Here is a 15,867-nt window from a genome sequence, read left to right on the forward strand (position 1 = left end):
GGTGATGCGTTTTTATCCCTCCTTGTGTGAGAGGAAGGGGGTTTCTACCATGAAGAGGAGGTTTTGTCCGTGCTTCCCCCCAGCACACCTGCCTCCCCGGAGCTCTCGTCCACCCCACGGGCTCTCAGCTGCGGCATTTTCCCTTGTCCTTGCAGCCATTGCCTTCAGATCTGCCTGCCTGGGAAATCTTAGGCTGGCTTTGCCTAATAATTGAGACGAATGATTGCTGTCCCCTTGGGCTAATTGCGCATGTAATCTATTCTTTCCTCTTCTCCAGGGCTCCTCTTTCTGCGGAATAAAACACAACCACAAAAAAAACCACAAAAAAAAAAAAAAGCGCAAAGAAAACAGATTTTGCTGTTTAAATGAAAAGAAATAAAGGGCAAAAGGAAGGAGAGGCCAGAGCAATTTTCTACAGTTGTTCTTTCTAGATGCACTTACTGGTGCTATGAGGAACATTTGCTTTTCTCTGTGAACAGCAGACCTTCCCATCACTGGGAAACTAAACACAACACTGAGAACTGCTTGGTAGCATTTCATCCCAAAAGGATGCTGTTGCACTGTCATTGTATGAGACTGACTGCTTTCACCTGCTAGGAAAAAGAAATCCCTTGCTTTTTGACCCCTCCTATAGTTCATTGCCCTTGCTGTTTGCCAGGAATCTCCCTCTGGTTCTTTTGCTCAGAGTGACTGTCACTGTCATCATATAATTAAATGCTAATTGTATCAGATAAACATTACTGGGAACATAGCAGATCAACCAATATTCTGTACCTATTTTGGCATGTATACACACATATGAGTTAACTTGTTTTAATCTGGAGTGAAACTGTGCTGATCAATTTTGGAAATAAATAAATGGTTGTTAAGGGTAAATGCCTGTTTTCTGCTTAGGAAGGAGTATACTGTTTTGTTTGATCTAGTTGTGCCAAAAATTAATCTTCAATATGATATGTGGTGGGTTTGACAAGCAACTGTATTCAGTTATTTCTGAAGCACTAAACAAGTAATAGCAGTTAGGAGGTCCCTGTTCAGCGCTCTGGAGCTCTGGCCATGTTTGACTGGCTGAATGTGATGGTTCTCCTGGGATAAATCCATGTAAGTGTTTGGTTGTTGAATTCTTAGTGACTAGTGAAACAAAATACTATGAGTGTTGAGTTAGAAAATGAGTGCTATTGTGGTTATCAACATACACATTCAGTATGTTCATTTTGTGCTAGTATTTAAAGTTTTGTGGCTTGTCTCGTAACAACCAAATGCAAAGTTAAGAAAAGGAGTGTCGAAACTCTTCATATATCCTTCAGAAATTGTACAGGAGCATATGTTACGTGAAGTGTGATAATCCCACAGGAGTACTCTCATCTTGGATGCTATAGAGCCTTGCTTTAGCGTTGGAGTGCACTACAATTTATACTGGCATAAGGGCCTTAAACATATAAATATGCAAAAGCGCATTTGAAATGAATTTAAGAAACAGGGGCCTTAATCTCACTTACACGAGGTTCTCTCTGCACAGCTTGGAATTACAGGGAGCTTTTAACGTGAGATTAAGTTGTTGCCTCTCACTCTGAAATGTCTCTCTTTTGCCACCATGGTGCAAATGGGCTGTAATATAAATGGGAATTGGGCTTGGAGTTGGCGTGGTAGCCAAATAAGTGAAGGACCAATATAAAGTCCAGCACTTAAAAGCAGGTGTAATAGGTTGCTAGAAAAATGAGATGGATGGTACTTCTGATAAATGGCAATTTGGACACTCCACAAATGTTTAGAGGTACATAATATATACTGTTTTCATTTGTCTGTGGGCTAATGGGTAGAATGAGGGCATTGCTCTGCTAAATTTCGCTCTGGTAAGCTTGCAGTAAATTAGCTGGAATGAAAATGGATGATTTCTGATTCTTTAGGCTGTAGAGATCTGATTTTCTTGAGGTAGTATTTCTCTGAATTGCATTTAATAATTAATAGCCTAAATATGGTGGTAATAGGTATATGAATAGCTGTGCTTTAGAGTGTTTTTTTGTATCTCCTTTTTCTAAGACCAAACTCCAAGCCCTACCTCCTCTTTGGAAGAAGAATCTGATTTTATGAAAAGTTGTATGGAAAAATATTTTCTTGGGGGGCAGAAATTGCAGAGCAGTCCTTTTGAAATGACTCCTTATTTTTCTAAATAAAGGTTTTGTTGCTAATGTGTAATGCTGTTGGGAAAAACCCCACTGAAATACGACTTTTGTAGGCATTTTCTAACTTTTTCATTGCCAAAACTGTTATCGGAGCATGAAATAATTAGTATGAATCTTAACAATTGTATTTGCTACCTTTTAGATTTGCAAACAAAATTTAGAATTCATTGTAAAAATAAGATGGAAAAACCTAAAACTTTACTTCTAATATCTCTTTTTTTTTTCTTTTTATAATAGGGCTTTATTTGTCCTCTCTGTATGAAGTCTCATGGATCAGCTGAGGAGCTGTTCAAGCACTATGAAGCAGTTCATAATTCTGGCATTGATTCAACTCATGGAGGGGAAGGTCATCTGTCACCGGAAAGGTGCAACAGTACTCATTTGTGCATGTGCTTTTGTGTCAGTGTTGAGCTGCTTCTAATTACACTGAAGGCTGTATTAATTTGAACACTTAATTATGTAGTCAAGTATTTAAATGTTCATGCCCCATTTCCAACTACAATTAAAAAGCAGCTTGAAACTTACATTGGCTGATATTGATCTGACAATAAATGAAAACCAGATACACATGTTTGCATTGTTAATTAAGTCACCTGTTTCTCATACAGCTGGCAATGCAGTATTTCAGTCCGGAATGTTTTCAGGAGTGTGGCAGAAAAAAATCAGGTTCCTTCTAATTTCCAGCATAGAGCTGAAATTTCATCTTTTGAAGGTGGGGGAGGACAACCCTGAAGATAAGAGAAGAAACCTGATTTTGTCCCTGGGTAGTAGTTAGAGTACTTACTGGGTAATTACAACATCAGTATTTGCCTAAATAGGTTCCCATATTACCTAGTTATTTGCAAATCTGAGAAGTTTCTGTCTGTCTCACTAATTGTCCACTCCATGTTGATCTTCAGAAATCTTTTCTAATTTATTTTATTTGACTGTTTGGTCAAAACTGTATTGTTAAATATATTCCTAGGAAACATATCAGGTTGTTTTATTTTTGAGAGCAGCGGTATGTAGCAGGAACTGATAATATGAAACCGCGGGTGGTCACCTGCTAATGGAGCTGGCTTCTGCCAATGCTGGGAAGTAAATGGTTCAAACGTTTTGTCGCTAGTAGAAATGTGACTCCAAATGGTAAATAATTCCATTGAAAGAAATACATATATTTATGTAATTAACTCAAGAGAGGGTAGTTCTTCAGTGAGAAGAGTGTGGCAGGTAACATATTTCAGTTGTTACCCGAATGAAGATCTGTATCTCCCCAGTATTGTGCAGAGCTGGCAAGCCAGTAAGAGCCAGCATTAGCAGAGGTCTTGTCTTCATGCATGGATCGCCCCTTCCTTGTGGATAGCTGCCTCCTCTCCCAGCTGCTGCAACAAAAGGAATTAAAATTAGGGCTTTATATAGGCGAAAATGGTAGGGTACTAGTGAGGCTATATTGGGTTTCCTATGTGCACATTTATTCAAGAATGAGTATTTCTTTTCTGTCTGATTTAAGCTTTTTTGGAGTGATATAACTTAGACCTGAAATGATACTCTTAGTAGAGTAATAACATTCACATGGGGGAATTATTGGTCATAACTATATTGTTTATATAGTTTATGAAATATTTATTTTTATGCCTGCAAGTTTCCAATGTCAACCAGATGTTGGCTGGTGAAATTTATTTATTTTTTTTTCCTGGCTCTTGACAGTTTAAGGACAAGTGGTTTTGTTTTCTCTCATATAATTGAAAAAGGGGACAAGGTCAGGGAGTTTGGATGGAGTGAAGGGAGTCTGGTGAGAGCTGTTGTGTAACACGTGAGCTATTTCTTTCTATTAGTGTGGCATTCTTTAATGTTTCTCAGTTGCATGCTTGCTTGAGAAAACTCTTATTCAACATAAACATGTTTCTCCAAGACTTGGAATCCCGTATTAAGGAAATATTGCAGCCTGCAGCAGGGAGCCACTCAGCCATCTAGGAGTGAAGCTTCCATGTAATTCATGGGACCAAAATTGGGAGGTGAAATTCCTCATTTAGTCAATAGAGAAAGCGAGGTGCTATGAATTACATTGTGTCCTCTTCCTCCCACCCCCCAATAAACTACCATGATTAAGTGCTAAGAGTAAATCAGGTAACTCAGGCTATTGGTACTCGGTGCTAGGATGGAGGCACTGGCATTACAGGTGGGGAGCGGAGCGGAGCATAAGGAAAAGGTAGTAAGGATTTGCCAGATGGTGAGGCTCAGCTGTGCTGTGAGAAGGAAGGGATTGTAACAGCCCTAGCAGAAAGGGAGATTTGGTGAGGATTTGGGTGGCAGTAAGAAAAACAAACTTACAGTGTCTACAGTGCTCCCTTACACTTTTTTTCCCCATTCATTTTCCACTAGTCAGCTAAGCTGAATTTAGTTTTCAGCTTAAAACTGTCAAGCAAAACTGTGTTGGGAATATCAAGGCAACTACTGTAGAAGGGTCCTTACTTTACAAACTCTCTCTCTTCCCCTCCTCCTCCCCTCCTCCTTCCCTTCTACTACAAACTATTTTTATACAGCTCAAAATCTTTTATGTGGTACGAAGACCAGAGCATCTTAAATGCTTTAGTATTGCAGATCTGGTATATGTTCAGCCCAACTTCAATATAGTTAACTGTTTCACCTGCCTGAGATTCTGTTTATAATCTTAGGTGTGAATATTAGTTGACTTAGTTACTCATACTGGTGAGAAAGCTGCTCCCTCCTCTCCACCCACAACCAATGTATGGGTTTTGGATTACAGCTACACCTGCCTCAGTAAAGTTGTATTTGCAAACCTCCAGTGAATGTCTCACACAGGCAGAATAATGTGTAAATAGCAGAAAATCTTCTTCTGAAAAAAATTAGCCTATCAATGTCCCATGTTTGTTTTGCAATTAAAAATGGTCCACCCTGGACTTCTTGCTTCACTGGTTCAAGTGCATGTGTTTCACTTGCTGCTTGATGACCCTGACCTTATGTTAATATGCTAGTGTAGATTGAATCTATTCCTTCCCAGTTTAGCTAAGGAATAGCTTGCTTTGTTTTTTTTTTTCCTCCTAAGCATGAGATAATTTAAAAGAACATCTATGGGGGAGGGGATAATGCAGCACAGCAGCAATAAAATTGTGTAGTATAAAACTGAGTGAATTTGTTGGCATCGGCACCGACACACATATATTCTGTGTACTCCTCAGTGTTGCCGCTGTACAAACAACAAGAAAGGGTATGTTTGCATTATTTTAATGACCTGTGTATTCTAGATTTGGAGTGGCTGTATCTCAGTAATGCAACATTATCCTTATATGTATAGTTGTACAATGCCGTAAGGAGACCTGTGATTTAGAAGGGTGCTGTCTAAATCAATTAGTAACAGTAGTAGTTGTGGATCTTGGGCTCTAGCATGGCTGGAGGCTTGAGCACGAAATTTGAGAATTTTAAATCCCAAGGGTTTAAACATTCAGACCATTAAGTGAGTGTGTCTGTGGGACATACTGAATTGCTATGTGGATGAAAAATTATGTAACTGCATATTTCAAAAGGAGCAGGATAGCATGCTGTCTCTTAGCAGTGTTCTTTTACATGATATGGGAAGTCAAGGAGAATAAACCTGTCCTTTTCATAAAAAGGCATGCAAAACAGTTAAATGTCCCAATGCATAGCTTTGCCGTTCTGAACTCATGTGGTTGACCTGATGCACCGATTTAGATTTACATTCTGTTTTCATGAGCCTTTTTGCATACCTATTTCTTTACTTATCCAATTAATATGTTTAGCATTTTTCAAGTGATGTGCAAAGTGAACTAAGTATCTTATTAATCCAGTTTGTTCCAAGTTTCAAAAAACTTTAAAATAACTATTTATAATTATGTAAGTTATATTTATGTAGTACATGGCTATCACTCCAGTTATTTAATACATGTTGTAAACTGTATGTAATTGACAAAATGTAACCACTGCATATTCATTTTCTCCACTCCGTGGATATATATGTTCAGAGATGAAGTATCACTGCTCCGACAAGAAGTCCAAGACTTGCAAGCTTCGCTGAAGGTTGGAAATGTATTTTACTTGCACTTGGTTCTTTGTTTCAAATTGCAAAGTGCTCCACTGTCTCAAGCAACCAAATTTACAGTTCTTTCTCCCCCATCTCCTTTTTTTTTTCCTCCCCCAGGAGGAGAGGTGGTATTCAGAAGAGCTGAAGAAAGAACTAGAGAAATTGCAGGGGCAGCGGCAGCAAGTAATTGCTTTAAAATACTTGAAGCAGGTTTATCATCAGCATTGACATTGAAGATTAATACCTTTTTTGTAAGGCACGTGGCCTGATTTAGTTAGTTCCATAATTTGAATATTGACATGTTCTTGAAAACAAAGCTAGTTGTCTCTCCACAATGCAACTGTATACACATAAATCTGAAGAACAAAGTCAGAACAGATAATGATTCTTCTATACTACTCTGTACAAGTTCAGTTCAGACTTTTGCTTCTGTTGGGCTTATTCAGAACTCAGTTTATTAAAGAAAATGTGGTGTTTCATCTGTTATGAGAAAGGGTGATGGGGTCTTTCTTGTAAGAACTTTTGGAGAACAGTAGTGTGATTTCACAGATGTCCAGATGAACTGAACAAACAAGGCAAGGCAAATTGTGGTGTGCTGTGCCGTAAGGAAGCTCTCGCTTCTTTTATTACTGTGAGCTACTTAAATACTAGATTGTCACAAACCTCAGAAATTGCTTTCTGACAGAATGCCTTCTCAGATTGTATTTAATGATGTCTGTAACCTCTGTCTTTAGGGCAGATTTCAATATTGAGGAAAGGGAAGGGAGGGGATTGTTACTGGAGTCTTGCAAGTCTGGAAGCCTGATAGTGTAGTGATACATGAAATGGAAAATCATCTTGGCCTTTTCCAGTTTTCCAGATGTAACTGTTTGAAGTCTGGTATTTTTATACCACTGTGCAGTATTTAAGCACAGAAGTCTTTATTTCCCTGTCTTTTCCAAAAATGGGGTGAGCTTTGGAAGTAGTAGTTTTTATTCCTACTGTCTAATGATGTGTTTATTCTGTTTTCTTAAGGATTCTAAGTCTGATGGATTGACAACGGCTACATCTGCAGGTGGCTAACATTTTATTATATTAATTTCTGCACTGTTCTGGAATTTCGGATTTATTTTTTTTTCACTGTAGCTTTTAGGTTTAGGAAAAAGCACTTTTGGTAAATTAAAGAGCTAGAAAGCTGGAATGGTGCAATTACTGGGAAAAAAGTTCATTGTATGTGCTTAAGATAGATAGCTCTTGATAGCTATAGTCTGGAGAAATGTTCCAGAGGCTTGGTGTCTGTAATGTCTAGAAGTGAGACAGGAGTTCTCCTGACTCTGAAAGCAGTTCTCATGAGTAGTTTTGAACATGTTTTTAATTATTTCATATATTCAAGTGTTCAGTACAAGTCTTTTGCTGAGAAAGACGGTGATAGTTGATACTTAAACTCTAGCATTTGTCAGGGCTGGTTTTATTTAGTGTTTTTCTGTACTCATTGCTAGCAAAGAAAAACATGAATTTTGGGGGTTTTTTTTGGTTGTTTTTTTTTGTTTTGTTTTGTTTTGCAGACCAATAATTTTTGCTCTTTGTTTTTCTCCATGAAGCACTCATGGAATAAAATTTTCCTTATGTACGCATAAAGTATCTGACTGATGATGATTAAAGAGCTTTTAATTGCAGTTCGGGGCTCAGAATTCAGCAGCATGTTGCAGTGATCTCAAGAGCTATTTGTGACCAGTGAAAACCAATATGTACTTAATCCTGCAGAGTACTCGACTAGTGACAGGTTCCAGCATCATGCTTGTAGATATTTAACGTCAATAAAGTTGTTCACTTTGCTAAGCTAATTGAGTGTTAGGTGAATTTGGATTATTTATTTCCCTGCTCTGGTTCATTACGGGTGTGAGTAACTGTGTTGTCCTAGCTCTTCCAGAAAATAATACTATTCTTTTTATGGAAATAGAATCATTAGAACGGCAACTAGAAGAGATCCAAGTAGAAAATTTTAACATTAAGCAAATGAAAGACTTATTTGAGCAAAAAGCGGCACAGCTGGCCACTGAAATTGTGGGTAAGTATATTAACATGAAGCCTGATTCTGTTCTCTACTTGTACAACTTGTGCAAGTGATCATTTATTCAACTTCCTTCTTATTAGATCTTAAATCAAAGTATGATGAAGAAATCAGCCTTCGGGAAAGTGCAGAACAGAAAGTGACAAACCTGACACAAGAACTGCAGAAGGAGAGAAGTACAGTTGAAGACTTAAAGACAGAGCTGGTATTCACGTCACACTAATGTTTTTGTTATTTTCAAGTCAAGGGAGGGATATACTTCAATGCTTGCAAATGCAGTTTGGAGACATCTGTTTGTGGGCTGAAAAAGTTCAGAACACCATTGTTTCTGATCTGTTTCACTGACCTACATTTTCCAGTTTTTCCAGGAGATGTATGTTGTTTCTGACTTGTATATTAAAATTTACCCTATGTTATATTATAGTCTGCTTGTTTGATGCTCTAACCTTCAGTGATTTTGCAGAGTATTACACACGTAGATGTGCTGTGCAGACCTGTACTTGGAGCATGCCATTGCTGACTTCCACAGCTGTCTTTAGATCACCCTTTTTCCATGAGATGTTACTCTCTGACTGTCCCTGGACAGCTGCATTCATAAGAAGTGCTCAGAGAGGTATTTTGTGACATGGTGGCTGAAAGGCTGGCAGCTGTCACCACCGTGTCTATGTTAATGTTGTCCCTCTTGCGCTTGGCTGATAATACCAGTGTGCATGTATTCCAGGATTTTTGGCTCCTGGTGACTTTTATATACAGCCATGGCTCCAGGGAGCAACCCCAGTGACTCAGCAGTCGTGCCGCTTCTAAAGAGTAGTGAAGGGGACTTCCTAGTTTCTCCCACTCAGCCCCTGCTTAGCCTGGAGGAAAGTAGGACTCGTTTATCCCTCTTCTTCTTTGTAGTCGGCTGCCCTGAAGGGCTCATGAGTCCCTCTGGCCATGCCCAGCCATTGGACCTTTCTATTCCTCTCTGTTTAGTTGTTTGTCTTCCTTTCTCCTTCTGGATTCTTACCCTTTTTCTGTACCTTTTCTCTTCTAGATGCCAGCACTCCTTTTTTCTGCTTTGTTTGGTGCCCACTATTGCCTTCTCTCTCTTTTCCCTTTATAGCTTTTCATTTTGAGGGATGTTACGGTGCTTTAGATGTAATTACCAACAGATTTACCGATGGGTCTGGTATGAGGCATGTCTGACAGTACCTTCAAGACATTTCCTTCAGCTGCCCTTTTTTTGTCTGTTCTTGTGGTTTTCCAAAATAGTTCTTGAAGACAGAGGCAGTTCATTATAAAAGTCTGCATAGCACTGGATTGTTATGTGTCTCAGCCCTGAGATGGGCTTGTGAGTATTACAGCAGCAAAGCATATATGGTAATCTGTTCTGTAGAGTAGAGGAGTCAATACAGCCTACTTCTCGGAGTATTATGACTTCAGATAAATTTCTTGCATGGATTCCCTATCACTTCAGTGTTTTGTCCCAGGGAAGCTCTCCCTCCTGTACCTAGCCATCTACCCACATAAAAATTACAGAAATTAAGTCTTTGGGACCTTTTCCCGTTTGTGAGATTTGGTTGAAATCAATCAACAAGTTCAAAGTTTAGCAGGCAAGAACTGACAACCAGCCATTAAATCCTGCTTCCTTTGGGAATGAGAAGTACTTTTCTTTTTCTTTCTTTTTTTTTGTGTGCACATCTATAATACTGTATATGTCACCTTGTCTATAAATAGACGATTTGTAAGATTTTTAGAGATGACATCGACACTGGAAGCATGTCTGCCACCAGTGTGTTGCTCACTGCTACTCTTCTACTTTTCAGCTACAAAGGCCTGGTGTGGAAGATGTGGCTGTCCTGAAAAAGGAGCTGGTCCAAGTTCAGACACTGATGGACAAAATGACGCTGGAACGCGAGAGAGAATCTGAAAAGCTGAAGGATGAGTGCAAGCACTTGCAGGCAGAACAGGCTAACTCGGAGGTAATAATCATACCTAAAGATGTGTGTGCTAGCTTTGCCATGATTTTCGTATGAAAGTGGAAAATACTAATTCATCATGATGAAAAAGCCTCTTTCTTAACTGAATCTTGTAATTTATCTGATAGACATGTTTCTTCATTCCAGTAAATTGCATGATTCTGTCAATATCTACCCTCCAAAAGCCCTCATGCTTTTTGTTGCAAAGCCTTCTCTTGGCATAAAAAGTTATTATAAGAGCCCAACAGCACAGGAAAAAACCTTCTGACAGAGCTGTGCTCTTTCTACTGGGAGAGAGAAATAGAGCAATACCTGTGTGATTCAAAGGCTTATTTCTCTTATTGAGCTACATGCAGCTAAAAACAGTTGTTACTGAAAATTAATGGTTTTGGTTAATGTTTGAGTAGATGTGCCTGAAAATAGATGCTAGTGTGTTAAAATACATAAAAAATTATTAATACAAGGTCGATGATAATTTCAGTATTCTTATAGGACGTATATAATTCTTGAACTTACAAAAGATTTAAAAATCTCAAAGGATATTGCAAACTGGTTTTCATTTTTGTTTTTTTCTAGTTCTTACTGTCAAATGGGAGGCCTTTTTACACCTGTTATTTATTGTAGGAATATTCTGTGTGTAAGGTACAAATCTGTTCTGCACACATACCCCCCTGCTCCGCAATCCACTGCATAATGGCCTCCAAGTGTTGCCCGTTGCTGACTAGAGCAGAAAGTGAGTGACTGCCAGGCCTCGCCATGTCCGAAGGTCAAGATGTCAGGATGTCACCTGTAATCTGTTTCCAGGCAACACTACCTTAGTTTTCCTCTCTTTATTGCTGCAGTCTAAAGTATGAAAGAAAATCTATTGTTCTCATGCTAGTTAAGGTATTTTTTATTTTTTACATTTTTTTCTCCGTATTTTCCTGCATTTGAACTTCTAAAATTCATCTCATTTAAAAGGGACCTCACTGTCTACTTGAGTTGCAGAATATGCTGGTTTCTTCAGAAGTACTTTGTGAAAGGCTTGCCCTGCTTTGGTTGAGTCAGTGGAAGAAGCTTTAAATTGCTGATGGGAGATCTGAAAACATTTGTCCATTTTTGTTGTTCTTGCTTATAGAATTGATGATAACTCTGTGTTTAAGGAAGCAAAGCTAACTGCCTCTCTCATAGCAAATATTCAGTTTTCTCGGTTTTGGTTCCGCTGCTTTTCCATCAGTGAACACTTCTGCTTCCATAAAAGATGGAGGAAAAGGGATGCAACAGCTCTGACTTGGATCTTTAAGAGGAAACCTTACTCCTCAAACTGTCTCAGATCACTCCTGGCTAAAGCCTGTTTGATGTTGTTTACTGTGACAGTGAGGGAAATGTCTGACAAAGAGAATGGCAAGAAATCCTGATAAAAATACACTATCGCCAAAAAGGCTTTTGTCCAACATATAATTTATTCTACTGAGGAGTTGGTAAATCCGTACCTGCAGAAGAATTCTCTCGCTGCATGTTGTTGCACCTCACTGATGTGTTGGTTGGTATAGCTTTACTAATGGATGACTTCACAGTGTAACAGTCTTCACCGAAGGCTGTCAGCTGTGTTTGAGACCTTTTAATTTTGCTCTCCCCCTTTTCCGTTTTGCCCTGCCAGTGCAGCAATGCCAGCCAAATTTGTCAATGCAGAGCTGTGGTCCCTAGTGAAGTGGGGTCCTTGCAGAATTCACCGGCTTACGTGAGGAAATGCCTAGGGTTTCTGTAGGACTTCTAGTATCCTCTGTCCTGTTGTGAAGGATTTCTGACATCTTTTTATTATGCGGTTTCATGTGCCCTAGAATTCAGAACCACAGTTTTAACTTTCTGTTTCTTCGTTTGCACTGCAGAGCTTTAGAGAAGTGCTGCCCGGCATTATTCTAAACTCCTTAGGGCTTTCCCTCCTGCCTCCCCTCACAACAGATATGTTGAGCTCCAGGAATTGTACAAGGGTACAGTATTGTACTAAACATGAATCTACCATTGTTTTCAAGTTAAAATTATGTATGCCAAGAGCTTCATCAGACATGAAAAAAGGAATATCACAGTTGGAGTTATGAATATAATGTGGTTATGTGGCCATGTAAGTTGCTGCATAATTGTAATTTGGTTTTAACTGTGAGATCCCACAATTATGCTGCAGAATTTAAATTTCATTTCAAAATACTGTCTCTGTAGTCTTGTGGTTTTGGATATTTAGTTTTCATGTGAAGATAAAATGACATAGTGACATGGGTGTAACAAAAATCTTTCATCTTAAAACATCCTCACAAAAGCATGAATTGGTCCTGTTCCCCCAAATTAGGTATGTTTAAGTTTTGACATAACTAGCCATTTTAAAATGTAGCTTTAAAGTGCAGCCTTTAACAGGGAAAAAGACAAGTGAAGAAGGTTTTTTCAGTACTCCTGGAAGTAACGACAGATTGGGGAGAAGGCTGCATGACGCCCCTAGCTGTTACGATGTGTTCACATTCGAAGTCTTAGATGTATAGAAGGATTATAAACTACATTGCAGCAATTATAATAATATCAGATGTCTGTGTAGTATCATCAGTATGTAGGCTGAACCAGAGAAGACTGAGTTGCTGCGTGGCAGAACATGGTAAGCAGTGGCAGTCTGGTTCTTCTCAGAAGTGTTACTGTCTTCTCTGCTTAATTCCAACATATGGCAAGAATAGCCCAGGATGTGTTCAAAATAAAAGGTTTTCTGTTGATGTAAAGTGACAGATCAGACATTTAAAAAAAAAAAATTACTCAAAGTCATAGTGGTGAAAACTTTTCTACTTTTCTTAAAAAGAATGCAATTGTGAAAAGTGTTAGCCATAAGAAAACACGAAATGGAAGTCCTTCATTGGCAGAATGGGTACAGTTCTGGCCATAAAAGTTTGGCCATGTTTCATCTCAGCTTTGCTCTTTAAGACCACCTCAAGGGCTGAAAGTGTAAAGTGGTTCTTACACTATCCTTGGCTATTTTGCCAAGCTGGCTGAGGATACATACATTAATATTGGTTCCCAAAGTGAGCTGTCTTTAAAATGTTAAATTCATGGTGTAGGTGAAGAGAATAACAAAGATCATCTTAACCCTATGTGAGCATCTTCAAATGCTGCCGGAGAGGGATGTGAAGAATAGTATAGCTCTACAATTGTCACCTAAATGTATTCATTGCTGTCCTTTTTTGTTTGTTTGTTTGTTTGTTTGGTTTGGTTTGTTGTTTTTTTTTTTTTTTTGTGTGTGTTTATGTCTTATGTCAGAATTGTGCCTGAAACTGGTGTCAAGAGATCTCAGATGAATGCTCATTCTGAGCTACTCCTTCCATGTTTAGTTTTTCACTGTAGTGACTCCTGCATAGTAAACACATTATGAAAACAGCTGCACTGCTGTGGAGCTAGGCGTTTCTATGAATCTGTGCAGATTGGGATTTGTTTCAGTGTCTGATAGATCTTCATAAAATACAGGGCCTAGGCTTGACTGTTAACTTGAATGCCCACAGAATTAAACAAGATGAGTAGATTAAATTATGTGTAAATTTAATAAAGCCAGGACTGTTTTTTCCCACTAAGCAAAGGCATAAAAAACACCGGAATACCTCAAAAAAAATTTGAGGAAGTGTGTCTACTAACAGCTTTTGTGACTGCTTATTTCCATCTTTCATCCATCCATTTTATTTTTTCTGCTTTCTAATGGAGACACTTAAATTTGAGGTAATTTTTTTTGAAAGCTTTTTATTCTTATAGTAGATTTCTGTTGTATCAAGATAATTTCAAGAGGTTAAACAGATACATTCCTGTTTGCTTATTGGTTCATTAATCATACAGACACATCAGCCAGACAATATCAGGAATGAATATTAATCCATGATGTATTTTCATGTTAAGAATGAAATGTAGGATGGGCTTATTGAATTGTGAATGAGAGAAATGTATCTTTATGCATATAAATTACGATTCTAGTTTGAAAGGCTGCAGTGGTGTCCTTAGCAAGCTTTTGCACATTTTCTGCATTATATTCTCTCAGTAGTGAAATATTCATATACCGTTTTCTGAGAACATCCTGGAATGCTTGTCTGCCAAAGAGAGATCTCAGGATGTGTTTTAGCTAATAGCTCTGTAATGAAACAGTCTTGTAAAGCACAGCATTACAGAAAGTCAGAATTAATAACTATATGTAGTCATGTAATGTGTTCATATGTTCTCTTTGGTCTTCCTTTTTCTGTAGGAAGGTTGTAAATAGTATGTTTATTGTCTACTACTTCTGCTCTGCTTTAGTTCATTCTTGAATTCAGTATTTATACATTTCTGCTGAAATCTGTGGTTATGAGAACAATAGGAAAGAAAACTTCTTTAAAAAGGTCACTATTATATAGTGTATTCAAAGTGAGCGCTTTCATACACGGCATGCTTTAGGGCAGCCATTGTTACCCATCTAAAGTGCTTTTCTTGTTTGCTTCCATTAGTGTATTCAAATACTGTGCAGTCATTGATATGTTCTGTTTTGTACCAATCCTGTTTAATGGGGTAGTATTGTTCCCCTGATTATGCTGACCAGCAGGGCTGATGTGCCCAAAAGTCACACACCAAGTTTGCATCGGATGCCAGACTCACTTCTAGTGCCTTTTCCAGTACATTTTCCTTACCAGGGAGGCAAAGATTTTGGCCATGTAACTGCAATGACTTGGGAGGGTTTCACCTTGAGCTAGAACTGTGATAACAATTAACGGATAATCTGTTGTGATTTTCATCAGTTGTGGGCTCAACCTGGCATTCTCTGTTGGACTGGGGCCAATTTTTGTCTTCTGAAGTAGGACATGAATGAATCTCAGCTGGGAAATTATGCTCAGTGGTAGCTGATGGTGCTCTGACATTAGTTTGCAGGTGATTTTTTTCTTCAGCTGTTTATCTGTGTGCAAGATGCTTTTTATTTTACTACCAGACATCTTGCTTTTGTTGGGTTATGCATGCAGAGCTTTGTTTTAAATGTGGATTTTTTTTGTTTGTCTGTTCAGGCTACCATTAACCAGTTAAGAGCTGAGCTTGCCAAAGGACCTCAGGAGGTAGCTGTGTATGTTCAGGAGCTGCAAAAACTTCAAAGCTCAGTCAAAGAGCTGGAACAGAAAAACCAGGTGAGAATGCTGTTGTTTCCTATGCTTATCAGCTCACATTAAAATGGAAACACGTCACACATTGCCTTGGGAAGCACTGAAGACTGTAACAAAACACTTATTGGTGTTGCAGAAGTTGAGAATTCCTTTGCCGTTTTGCTTAACACGAGGGATATCATAATGTACAAGCAAACACTGTATTTTAACGATCATCAGTATGTTACAAGTGAAATCCTATGGGTTGTTATGATTGCAGATTTCTAATTGCTGCAGTTTATGCTTACCTATTATTAAGCAGTATTGCCATCTCACACATTAAAAGTAAAAAGAAGTACCCTTTGAAATATTATGATGTTTGCCTAAAAATCATAATTCAGAAGACATATTGAGCTCTCTTCATTGGTTTTCCTGTTTCTTAGCTTTTAGATTGTACTCCTTTCATATTTTCTGGCCATTTATCAGTCATGCATGGTAGAAAATGGAAATAAATTCCAGAAGCTTCTCAACTTATAAGTATTCCTTG

The 15,867-nt window shown here is 38.4% G+C and overlaps 1 protein-coding gene across 4 annotated transcripts in view; it reads left to right on the forward strand.

Annotated features, from left to right (window-relative positions):
• Nucleotides 1-15,867, forward strand: part of EEA1 (early endosome antigen 1) — a 77,157-nt gene that overhangs the window by 20,302 nt on the left and 40,988 nt on the right. For 3 of the 4 annotated variants that reach the window (XM_075058121.1, XM_075058123.1, XM_075058122.1), the window contains 8 exons: nt 2,418-2,545; nt 6,161-6,215; nt 6,337-6,402; nt 7,234-7,273; nt 8,159-8,266; nt 8,353-8,474; nt 10,075-10,230; nt 15,249-15,365. In XM_075058121.1, the coding sequence (XP_074914222.1) occupies nt 2,418-2,545; nt 6,161-6,215; nt 6,337-6,402; nt 7,234-7,273; nt 8,159-8,266; nt 8,353-8,474; nt 10,075-10,230; nt 15,249-15,365 (792 nt within the window). Of the gene's footprint in view, nt 1-2,417; nt 2,546-6,160; nt 6,216-6,336; nt 6,476-7,233; nt 7,274-8,158; nt 8,267-8,352; nt 8,475-10,074; nt 10,231-15,248; nt 15,366-15,867 lie in introns of those variants that run through there. The other variant, XM_075058124.1, reaches the window with a different exon arrangement.

Source organism: Buteo buteo, chromosome 26 (assembly GCF_964188355.1).
Source record: "Buteo buteo chromosome 26, bButBut1.hap1.1, whole genome shotgun sequence".
NCBI lineage: Eukaryota > Metazoa > Chordata > Aves > Accipitriformes > Accipitridae > Buteo > Buteo buteo.